Here is a 13,153-nt window from a genome sequence, read left to right on the forward strand (position 1 = left end):
TATGAAACTGTCCACACTATAATCTTTTCATATTCAGTGGATGTACCCAGCTTCTTTCTTTTACATACATCATCTAATGCCTCCACTACATACGATCGGTGTAAGCTGCTGACGATCTAATACTTCATTAATGTACGCTATTTTTAATGGATCCATTACACTATATGACACAAACACCCGTACAAACGCTTAAAAGCAACTGAAGAAAATACGTTCCTTTGGCGCCCCAACCCAATTTAAATTGAACGAACTGCGAGATTCAAAAAACGCGACTCACAAGTCACAAAATTGCGCTCGTCTAGCCTTACCCTTAATAATTTTGTAGCTTCGGTGAGGCTCCGGATTAGTTTGAAATATGTTCCGAGAAAATGTAGTAGGAAGAATTTCAGGACGATTGGAGAGATCTGTAGTAAACAATTTGTACAGAGCTAGTCGAGTCTTGGAGTACATCAAACGTGTTTGTAAAAAGAATGAAACACGGAAATATTTTCCATAACGGAACTGGAATAGTTGCGAGCAAGCGGCGCGACGACAATCTTGAGTAATACGGTGTGGAATGCTTCTCAGAGTTTTACTCAAATTTCTCATAAAAAATGAGTTGGCTAAAAGTTATAGAATCTTGCCTCACTAAGTGTATTTAGGAGTATTTTTAAGTCTCCAAACTTATCATCATCATCTTCATTATATCAGCCGGAAGACGTTCACAGCTGAATATAGACCCCCAAATATTTCCAGATTAGTCGATCGGACGCGGCGTGCAGCCATCGGTTACCCGCCGCCCTTATCAGGTCATCCATCCATCTAGTAGGGGCTGGCCCACTGAATGCTTTCCGTTTCGTGGTCGAGAACCTTTCTGCCCTAACGGCCGTCAGTTCTACGAACTATGTGCCCAGCCCACTGTCACTTCAACTTGCTTATCCTTTTAGCTATGTCGGTGAATTTCGTTCTTCTATGGATCTCCTCATTTCTGATTCGATCACGTAGAGAAATGTCTCTGTCACTTTGAGCTTTTTTATGGGGCCCATAGTAAGTAACCACATCTCAGAGCCGTAGGTCATCTCAGTTTTCCCGAAAGCTGTTTTACCGAGTCGGATTCGACGACGATTGACCTCTTTTTCGAAGTTGGCTCTGCCTAATTGGACGGGTTGTCCAAGGTAACAACTTCGAGAGTAGAGGTTCTCACTGTTATAGGGTTGGTACGACATGGACATTCGACGTAAGTTTCGTTTAGTCCATGTTCATTTTTAAAGCCACCTGCTGGGAAACTCTATCAAAAATTATCAGTATCCCTATAATTACTTAATTTAAATTATACACAGGTCTCACTACATAATATTAAGGGATTATTTGGGTAATAAAATAAAGTTATTTGTGTATTCCATTTAATGAAATACATAAATTCGGGTTGGCACAACAACAATTTATGCTATTGGATATTGAACAGTGGAAATATAGACAAGAATTCTTCAGTCATAGAAACAACAGGATCTTAACTTATTGTAGGACTGTACACATCGACTGAGAATGCGTAGAAAAATAAATAGGTTTTAGAGCTCATATACTCGGTGTTAGTGCAAGAGATCAGCCCCGAGCGACCGCAGCCATGGTAGCTAGTTTTACATCCGAGTCGAGGCCATGATCAATGAGTATATGACTTCATTGAATAAATAGCAAACGTGGCCGGTCTGCTGCCCGCGACTAGCCGCTTGTTGGAAAACAAGCGCAAGTTTGAGTGTAGTGTCTGTCACGCGATAAAATTTATGCCGTAATTATTTACTATACGGAGCGTTTCAAAACCTTATATAGAGCTGTAGTACTTAATTTTAAAAATACACGTTACAGCTCAAGAAACAATTTTGGTTCGATAGCTATTTGAAATTCAGAACAATTTTCCAACATAAATCGGAAAAAATGATTTTTTTTGTTTGAGGTAGTGGACTGCAGCCAACATGAAAGAACTATTCCCAAAATACATAAATATGTACATTCGCTATAGAATGAATATAATTGTATTATTATCAGTCGCTGTGCAATTTTTGTTATTGAATTACATGTTTTAGGTCTTATGAATGATTTGGATTTTAAATATACAAAGTTATTTTTACATATAATAAGAATAGCATTTTATATACACAGTGAAATTAGTAATATAATTATACATTTATTTCATTTATTTATTTTAACATGATTTAGAAGTTACTAAGTCAATGCAATGGACAGCTAAAAAAATGTTTTTCTTTTACGAAATGCTTATACAAAGTTATGAGATACTCAAAGACGTTATGAGAATTGAGCTTATTAACAACAGAATATTATGAATTACTTTCTTTTAAACGCAATATAATGCTAATAATGCAAGTTCATTCAATACATGTAGAATATTTTGTTATTTTCTCGTTTTTGTATTTACATAAGTACCTACCGCAGCAAAAATCACCTATATAACGGTATTTATTTTTAAAGTATTTTTTCTATATATAAACACAATATCACATATGACAACTAACATAGAAAAATCTCAAAAATTGCGTTATAATTATATTTTATACCAAAAATTGCGATACATATATATCGTCAGCTAAATTCGTAAACCTCATAATTTGTGTTAATGTGAAAAGCAGAATTACTAGAAATAATTACAAGACAATCTTTGATTAAACCTCTATTTTGTGACTAAAAAGGCTCTAGAAATTATATTTTAAACTTTAATTGCCCGATATTGCCATTGAAGAGAAAAAAAGAGATGTCGTCTAAAAACGAAGTTGCGAGCATTTCAAATTTAGCCGACGATATGTCATTCGTATATGATTCAATTTCAAAGTGATAGGACAGCACTGTCACTTTCCAATTAAATCGGTTACGAATTACATACTTAATAAATGCAATTTTTGAGATAATACATAGATAGATAACACTTTATTCAATTAGTATGACACAAATACAGATTGAATACAACAGGAACAAATAAAACATTTTTTGTCATAGCAGTGAAATGGCGCTGACTCAACATATGCCTAAGATCCCTAAGGCGCTGGTTTTCAGTCAGAATAATATGTTAGTTAATCATGTGCGTTATAGATGCATATCAGTAGAGTATAAACAAATTATTTTTTGAAATGCTGACAAGCTGTTAAACACAAATGTCTGTTGAATGAAACAGGGTATAATTTGTCTATTACTCGTTACAGGCCTACCGCTTAACAGAGTCGGTTCCTAAGATAGCTGCGCGGTATGGAAGGAGTGCAAAGAGTGCCTGCCAAATTAGTCAATTGTTGTTATATGAAACGAAGATAAAAAATCTATTTCATTGATAGTAGAAATTAATTCAAAAGCATTTGGAGCTTTTTTTCAATCAACTTGTTGAAATAATCCCGTGTGCAGCTCGACATAAGTGTTACGTAAACTGTTACTCCTCCCGCACCGCGCAACTACCTCAGGAACTAACTCAGTTAAGCGGTAGTCAGTAGTAAACATAACCATGTTGTATGAACCAAGTTACATCTTGTAGTGCTAATTTTTGGTAACACTTCTCTCAATGGATCAAGTGCCGTGGTGATTTTTTTTGTTCATTTCATTTCTTTAGAGATGCGATTAAAGTCGTTAACACAGGCAGCAGCAGCAAGATTAATAGCCGCTCCTATATACTTTTGTATTGTCAGAAAACCGCGTGCGTACCACAAGTGTGAAACGATTAATCATTTCGTTCATATAAAAACTCTTCAGTATCAACAAATCAGTAGAACACAAAGTGTTTTATTGTAGCTAGCTATAAAGTTGATTAAATGCTTATCTAATCACGAATGGTATAAAGAGAAAGATGATTGCGACGTTCCTTTGAAAAGCTGCTGATGCGGCTCGTGACGGCTCCGGCTCTTCTGTAATGGAAAACGACAGTTAATTAAATTTTATCAGAATGAAGCCCTTCTAAAATACTATTGGGACAAACTTTTGCGTTCTAGTAGATGGAGAGATCGCTTATCGGTCTTTACATTTCTTTGCGTTTATGACAGGTGGTGGTAACACCAAGTCCATTCCATTGATTTCATTCAAAAACATTTATCTTAATTATAATATTTTGACGCTACCTTTAAACCTACATGAGATATGTAAGGCACGCACAATGATAGGGCGTGGCTTGCGCGAGAGCGACATAAAGTGCGAGATACTGCTATTCTCGCATAGAGATCCCGCGCTTTCACGTCGCGCCCTGCTGTGCTAGCCCTACAGTATTTTTTATAACATGTAATGACGTTGCTACATTAGGATATATAATTTGTTAAGATGTCCCTAATCTCCTCATGTTGTGATAATGTTACCGCAATATTGATGTAGTAAAGTTATAATTCTTTTTTCAAATCTTTTACTTTTACCTAATTTTAAATGTCATTACCGTAGTGCTCATATCTAAATTTGCAAATTTAAACATAGTATCTTATGGTGTCGAAGTATTAACATAATATAATAAGTTAGTAGCACTTAGTGCAACTCCCGCCTGTTCGGCGAATCAATGCCTACACTTTGCTCAGAGCTCATAGGGTTTTCACATTATTATTTTAGCTGTACATCTATATGTTGTAAACATAATTCTAGTGCTATATTGATGTAACCTTTGTTAAATGCAGAGCTGCAGAGGAAAGAGTAGAGACGATCAGTTTAGATCTTAGCTTCAAGATCAACCATGCTAAGACCAAATTAATGGTGGTAGATCGTTTGGACAGTTTGAAGCTGACGGGCTCAACCTTGAAACTGTAGAAGATATAATATATTTGGGCATGCATATAAACAACACCGGGTCGTGCGGAAAGGAGATTCGAAGGCGAATAGGAATGGCTAAAGGTGCTATGGCCCAACTATAGACAGTATGGAAGGACCGTAACATCGCTCATAAAACCAAGATGACATTGGTGAGCTCTCTGGGGTTAATGTTCAATTATGGGGTGGAAACGTGGACACTAAAAAGGCGGAACATGACCGCATTGACGCCTTCGAGATGTGGTGCCGGAAGGAAAATGTTGCGAATCCGTGAGACTGATTTTGGCACCAAGACTCAATTCTGCGGGATCTTAACGTTCAGACCAGACAATCTAACTATGTCTCCGTAGGATACTTGATCTTTTTATCACATTGCCAGCAAAGAAGAGCACAACCTGGAACAACTAATAGTTTCCGGACGGATCGACGGTAAACGTCCGAGTGGTCGCTGTCCTACAAGATGGCCTGTCGAAGTTTGTACGGCTCTTAGCATGAGTCACCAAGATGCACTCCACTATGCCGAAAACTGCCATAGATGGCAGTGTCGTCATGCAGAAATTGTTTCCGCAGGGGAGTCATGACCCTTAATAATGAGGAATACGACGCGATGGGAAGGAAATACAGTACTTACTTATGATATTTGTATATAAGCATCGCGGGTTTATATTTCGGTTACGTGAGTATGATATGAAATAATAATGAAATAAATAAAACTGAACAATTCTAAACTTGAGGCACTCTTGCTCACAACCATAAACACAACAATAAACACGTCTACTATTTGATGTCATTTTTAAACACTAAGCTGATGCTTAGTAGCAGAAAAAAAGAAATGCTTTATTCCTATAGCGAATGGTTAGTACGGCGACACGTGCTATGCAAACCGAGTGCACCGCGCGATACATGAATATGTGCGTCCATACAAGGCGCGCGGTGGGCGTGCACACATACAACTTACAAGTCGCGCTGCTACGTTTGTACGGAGCGTTTGTACACTATTTGTCTTATTACGTTATGGTATTAATATCGATCGATGTATTACTAAATTGATAAAGGTAGAAACCGAGCACATACAGATACGACTTCAAAACAATCGTACGAAAAAGTACTGAAGATATTATTTTTTACAGGTGGATCCTTTTTTTCTATATCTATGGGTGGATCTTGAGTTCCTTTTTTTACGAAATATAAACATTAAGATGTTAAGTCACCTTCTGAATAAAACATTTTGTTTGAATTCGTACAACTATACCGTTTTTACTCGTCGTCGTAGGTCGTAGGTAATATGACGTGATCAATCCCAAGACTCCACTTGCGCCAACGTAAAGATTGCCAAACATAACATAACGTAACATTACCTATTTTTGCTTATAAGATTTTCGTACAACAATGACTGCTCAAAAATGAATGTTCCAGTACATTTGCGCAAATAAGGTACCAGGCTTGTGTATTATACTATATAGGACAGCTCATACCACATAATAATTTGAGTAAAGTAAGTTATGGTCACATACGTATTTGCAAGAAGGATTTTTTTTATGGCACAGCAGCAGAGCGCCAACTTAAATAGGTACTAATAGGCACACAAAAATGTCAGTAAGTACTTTTCATGCCGTAGTGCTTATATTGATTCGACATAAAATGTTCAATGTATGTAAATCATTGAACTTTGTCAGTGCATTGTTGATACTTGTCAATGGAAAAGCAGTAGGTTTCCAAGTGCTTTCTGTGTAGTTGCCGAACTACATGGAATGCACTTGAAAATCGCTCAGTAAAGCACATTGTTAATTTTTTGATATTCATTTAGCTAATACTATCATATTCTAATATTTATATTTACGGTAAACTCTATTACTATATGTCCATGAAGGGTTAAGGAAATATTTGTGAGCTGACAACATTTCAATAAACCAGAAACATTAACGGTTTGTTTCAAACATAATACTTTTATTTCATTTTGTTAAAGTTGTTTCAAATTCAGACATAAAAGTAGATAGCCAAGATTAAAATTACATTTCCGAGTCGTTATTCCAATTTTAACAAAGTTATTAGTTAAAGACTTTTCTGAGAAATGGTAGCTCAGGGTTGTACATAAAATATCTACGTAGTAATGTAACTGATGGCTATTATATATTGTGTTACTATTTGAAAAATATACGGCAAATTATTGGAAAAAAATATCTAGACGATTAAGCTAAAATGTAATAATAAATAAACAGTGCGGTGCGGTGCACGCTTGGATTCGGACGTGCTCCACTGCACAATAAGAATTATAATAATTCGCGACCCGCGCGGCAATAATTGGAGGCCTCAGACAACACCATCAGTGAGTTGCGTGCCCAAGTTGTATTGCTTAGTAGTGCGGCTTCGGTAAGTAGGTCACCTGAGGCCTGCAACGTGAACACTTGTCGCGGGGCGTAAAATGCGTCTTTCAGCAGTTTTGAGTCGGCTCACATGCATGTGTCACCGACCTGTGGCGCTGTTGCCGCGCGCGTTTCCCCGCACCCCGCCCCGCCGGAGACGACCCCTCCACGTGATTACGCAGCTGTTGCCGCTGCCCGACCTAGTACTCCACAACCACAATCCAGGCAACCAATGAAGGGAAAACCGGAAAAGAAACTCGTATCTGGAGCTGCGTCGTCAGTACCACCGAGACGAGTTGATCAGTGCGACGAGGACGGCTTTCGGAAGGTGGAAAAGAAAAAGAAGAACACCAGCCGAAACCTTAGTGGCACCGCCCTGACTGTCCCGAATCATTTATTGCGTCCAGCGGTACAGACGACGTTGTTATACGTGTCGCGTCTTCATTACTCCGCCAAGTCTGCGGATATTGTGGAGTACATGCGAGTGGAGGCCAACGCAAACCTGAGGGTCGAGCGGTTGGAGTCGCGCCACAATGTGAATTTTAATTCATTTGTGGTGCGAGTACCAACTCAACACCTGTCGACCTTCATGAGAGAAGACTTTTGGCCGAAGGGTGTCATGTACCGGCGTTTCCGAGGACGGCTACCGGACACACACGTTGCGTCACACGTCGAAGTACATACGTGTAAATAAATAGTGTTATATGTATATTATCATGTTATATTGTATTTATGATTAGTCCGTAAGGTATTTATTTAATATTTCTGTTATTGTTTTATTATATTATTGTTATATTATATGTATGTTAGTCTGTAAGGTATGTATCTATGGGTCCTAGTTGCCTGAAATAAATATAAATAAATAAAATAAAAATCAATTACTTGTGTGTTTGATTACAAGATATACCTATAGGTACATTTACATCGCAAAATATGTTAGCTGGCACATTGTCTACATGCGCTATGTATCTAGGTGCCTTCCTGGATGGCGCCTACGAAAAAGTATTTACATTTTCCTAGCGCTTAATAGTTTCAGCTAACATTACTGTTAGCCGCCCAAAATGCAGGTTACGAAAAGATAAAAAGACGACAGCGAACTGTGTGCAGTACTATGTTTTAACTATAATAGGTAGCCGCGCGCTCAAAGGACACTCGCATTGCGCATGGAACCATTTATGACTTAAATGAAATTAAAATAATTTAGTTATCTAAAACAAAGAAAAGTAGTAGTAGAGCTCCTTGTGAAAGAATTCGTCCAGGGTAGTACTGCCACCTTACCTATTTCGGCCGCCAGTAGCAGTAGCAGTAATGTCAACATTACTGTGTTCCGGTTTTGAAGGGTAAGGGTGCTGGTGAAATTACAGGCACACGGGACTTGTCAACTTACGTCTCAGGGTGAAGGGCGAAGTGGCAATGCCCCTCATATCTTTGTAATTTAAAGGTCTGGGTGGCACTGTAACTGTTATGGACAGGCATGTAGCTTACCATCAGGCGGACGACTTGTCCGTCCCGTCACTTGATGTTATAAAAAAAAGAAAAAGAAAATAAACTTTATGTATCGACCCTAATAATTCAAGCATTGAACGTCACTGTGTACACAAGCTTTAGCGGTTTGGATGGAATTAGATTTGACTCGTACTAAATGTAATTTAATTTTGTAGGTTTATACAAAAAAGGTTTAATTCTGTAGGTGCCATAGGGTACTCCGGGTTTTAACGGACAGGCTGGTTGTCCTCATATGAGGCAATCCTGTGAATAGCATTTTTCTAGTAAAGTTTATTATGCAATTGCACAACCTTACCTTAGTAATATGTGTTATAAAATTAATTAAATTTATTATTTGTTTACAGCTTTTCCTTTTGCTAAAAGACTGCAATGCAGATTTTCCCCTCAGTCCGCAGGAAGGCCCCGGGAATACTAGTTTTGGGCATTTCGATTCGATCGAAAATATAAAACTCAAAATTTAAGACAAGTTCTTTGTTTTGTGAAGGACATTCGCAGTATGCCGCTGATGGGTTTGACTGCGCCACCGGATGAAAGGACAAGTTGAAAGCTCTTAACCCATTAAAATTGATACTAAACTAAAACTAAAAAGTGGGCCTTAGGGCGCCCACGTGGGGACGGGCCTTGTCTCAGGGCACTACTGGGGACTACACGCTGAACTGTGGGTTCTTTGTCTTCTCCGCAGAGGACGAAGAGCGTGATTGATGCGTGACGTGTGGAGTGTGACTGATTAGCGATCTGGTTGCTGGTTGGTGGGAGGATTACCCTTGGCCAACAAACACGGTGGAGGTTTTCCCTGAGGGGCACGTGTTAAAGTTAAGTTGTGCTTGAAGCAGCCACTACGAGGGGATTGGGGAGGTGAGGAGCAGAGTCGTCGTGCTTTCGATGCTCGTTTCGTGAATTAGGCTATGGTGGGGAGCCGTAAACCGCTATAGAGGTTAACTTAACCAGGTACCACGAGGCACCCGTCGCGTTGCGCATAAATCTATTTTGAATAGCCTACAGGCGGTGGATGTGGGCGGGACTTTCAGATCAGCTGTGATTGATCTTTTTTTATATATATAAAAATGTAAGTGTGTATTTGACCTCCATCTCACCCGATGGAAAGTGACGATGAGGTCCATGATGGTTTAAAGGTCCAAGTTATAACTTTCAGGGAACAAGTCTCCAGGCAGGGAATTCCACTCCATAGCCGTTCGGCATAAAAATGCGCAAGCGTAACGCTTCGTTGCGAAACGTTGGGCTATCCACAACATAGTGGAACCCACGTCTAGTCTCCCGGTGATGGAAAGGGGAAGGCGGAATTAAATCGTATAATACCATCGCACATTCTCCGTGATACATCCTGTAGAATACCGATACCTGTACAAAGCTCTGCAGCTTCGTCTCTAGTAATTCCGAGTCACCTATAAGCCTCTTGGCACACTTGCCAATTGAATACAAGGTGGCCAGTTGTATGTAGCAGAACATTCCCAAAGGTGGCAGCAGTACTCCATGCTCGACCTGACTTGTGCTTGGTACAGTTGAAGCTGTCTCGGTGTGAAGTAACGCCTCACTCTGGAAAGGATGCCAAGCTTCCTTGCTGCATTAGTCATGGATTCAATGGAACTACGTTTTGTGGAGAATAGACACTCCTGCGTTTTGGTAGCATTAAATTTGATAAGATTGGCATCGCCCCAAACTGCCTTGAGTGTCAAATCCAAACGACTTACCATGGATTCTCGACTAGATTAGATTTCCTCTCCACTGACACTTGCATTGGTCAAGTACCTATCTACAATTGTGCTGTCATAATTGATATGTAATAGAAAGATATTTGCAGACAGTACGGAATCCTGAGGAACTATCGCCCGATGTTCGGAAGAGTAGCTTCTAAGACCACTCGAATCGAACATTTGCTCAAGGACTCCGAGATCTAATAGCAAAGGTCACGTAGCGTTATTTGTTTCCAATTTTTAGCCAGGAATAGACAATCTTGGGAAATCATTCGTTCTTCCCATCTCTTTAGTAACATATATTACTTGATTGACAGGTGTGCCATGGTACGAATATGAATAATATTTATAATAAGCTTACCTATAATATGCTTACATTGAAATAAGATTTTTTTTAAAAAGGTTATGGTAGGCCTCAGGTACATACGAAACACGTGGGCATACTAACAAGCTGCGGCCGAACAAGAAGCTTCCAGCTTTGCCGCCAAATACCGAAATATTTTGTCTAAGTGTCGTAATTCTACGACGATATTTTTTCGTTATGCGACGTCGATTTTTGACACGGATTTTTGACAAAACACACGGAAAAATGATGTAAATAGGCAAAAAAATTAAATAAATAAATGAATTATATTTTGATATAAGCCTCGTCTCAGTGTAGCACAGTGATATTTCACTAATGATTATACTCTATCACACTACCTACACTTAACTTTATAGAAGGTGATGAAATTTATCCATAATGAAATATATCTCAAAAATATTGAAGCTATATTTTCAACAAGTACTTAATTACCGGTATTTCATTGACATTAAAGGACTTTATAAATTAATTAGAGACAACTTTGTGATTTAATATGACTGGAATTTTACTAATTGACCGTTTTTATTACTCAGTGAAAATTTTGCGTATCGAGTGTTCAATTAATAAAGACGACTCCGTCAACTGGAATGGCTTCCTGGATTCAGAGACAAAATTCATATTATTATAAATTCAGAGAGGTCAGCAATTAACAATATGTAAATACTGAGTTTTCCCGCAGCTTCATTTGGGTAAGAAACAAAAAATATGTACGAGTATATTAACCTTAACTTAGTCTATTGTAATTAAATGCAAAATTCTAAGAAACAGCCATTGACTTATTGGTAGGACAATGCAAAAAACCAAAGAATCTTTGCAAATTTATTGATTTTACGTATAACAGGATAATATTCTTTCTATAATACTCGTAGAATTTATTTTGCTAAGGTAATATAATTTAAAATCTACATTTTAATAATAAGTAAATAGTCCTACCAACAGAGGGCGATGTAACGCAGCATTCTCGTCAAAGTTATAATTGGGCAACAGCATGCCAGAGACAATGAGAAAGAAATATAAGAAACTACATAAATAAAATAAAAACAAATTACTGTTACATACGTATTATAATGAATCCTAACAAACAGTATCAATATAGGTATACACTTAAATATATACTATATATATATGTATATATATATGTATACATAGGTATACAGGTATACAGTCATACATAAATAAACATGTAAAAAAAACAATAAGATAAGACGGATAAGACTTATTGTATTCTTTTAAGTGTTGTTATTATGAGTTATTTAAAAAGGGAAACGGGTTCTTCTCAATTAGTTAGACCTCCTAGACCTGATATCTCTAGACACACGTTGTCGAAGACCCACGCAAGAAGTGGATACGAAAGCACGATCCTAGAATATGACGGGGCGACAACACAGAGAGAGAGAGAGAGAGAGAGACAAACATTATGATGTACCGGATCAAAGAATAGTGTAGTCATTCGCGGCTGGACCATCAAACTGGCGAAATTACAGGCGCATGGGACTAGTCAACTTATCGACTCATCCGTAGAACAAACATCTATGTGCAAGACTGCTTATTCTCAGGACACCGTACATTTCTATCGTTATTCTACGTTGTAGATATCAGATCGACCGTTGTTCGATTTTATATTTCTGAAAAGAAATAACACATAAAAATTCTGAAATTCCCACAGATAGGCCATACTTTCAATATCGAGATTATGTATTTATCCTCGTTTCGCTGTATAATCACATCGGACTCTGTTCTTCGGGTGAGTCGTTATGTCTCATGGTAACGGGGGCAGTGGCAGTGCCACTCACATCTTTGCAATTTAAAGCTCTGAGTGGCACTGCAACTGTTATGGATAGGCGTGACGCTTACCACCAGGCGCACTACTTGTTCCCGTCACTTGATATCATAAAAAAAACTAACAATTTTGTATGAAGAGTATATTTATCCGTTTGGGCTTGTTTCCAGGTTCCAACAATTGTGGTGATGGTTGGCGATTATCATACAGAATTCATTTTTCATCACAAGTGAAGTCATGATACTGTCTAAAACTCATTAATCTCTGTGTCGATTCATTAATCCAGTGTGTAAGGTACTGTTGTAGTTTGGACAAGGTTCGTATGGATTCCATTTTTCTTTTTCTGCCAGCATTGTAGGTGTAGTTATATTGAATATTGCAACTAATACAATGCAGGATCCAACAATACCTCACAACTGGTTATTACTCGTTTTAGACTCTGATCATCGATAGATTAAGTAAGTACGATAAATTTCTCAAAAAAACGCACAGTGCTTTTTTTAGTTTATTCCGCTCTTATAAAGAGTTGTCGTTTGTGTTTCGAGTCAATTGCGCTGTATTATTATTGCCAATAATGTAAATTTAATTAAAATAGAAACAATTGAATATCGTCAAAATTTTAAATCGAGAAGCCTTAAAATTTTATTTGATAATAGTTTCTAATCTGATCCTCACT

The 13,153-nt window shown here is 37.9% G+C and overlaps 1 protein-coding gene across 1 annotated transcript in view; it reads right to left on the reverse strand.

The window, feature by feature from the left end:
• Nucleotides 1–3,258: 3,258 nt before the first annotated feature.
• The window catches only part of LOC113227180, an 88,203-nt gene continuing 78,308 nt past the window's right edge, over nucleotides 3,259–13,153 (reverse strand). Inside the window, exon 6 of the mRNA XM_026460063.1 lies at nucleotides 3,259–3,875. Coding sequence (XP_026315848.1) covers nucleotides 3,787–3,875 — 89 coding nt within the window. The 3' untranslated portion in view covers nucleotides 3,259–3,786. The remainder of the gene's footprint in view (nucleotides 3,876–13,153) is intronic.

The sequence above is a fragment of the Hyposmocoma kahamanoa genome, unplaced genomic scaffold, assembly GCF_003589595.1.
Source record: "Hyposmocoma kahamanoa isolate Upper Pololo Valley unplaced genomic scaffold, ASM358959v1 202, whole genome shotgun sequence".
Lineage (NCBI taxonomy): Eukaryota > Metazoa > Arthropoda > Insecta > Lepidoptera > Cosmopterigidae > Hyposmocoma > Hyposmocoma kahamanoa.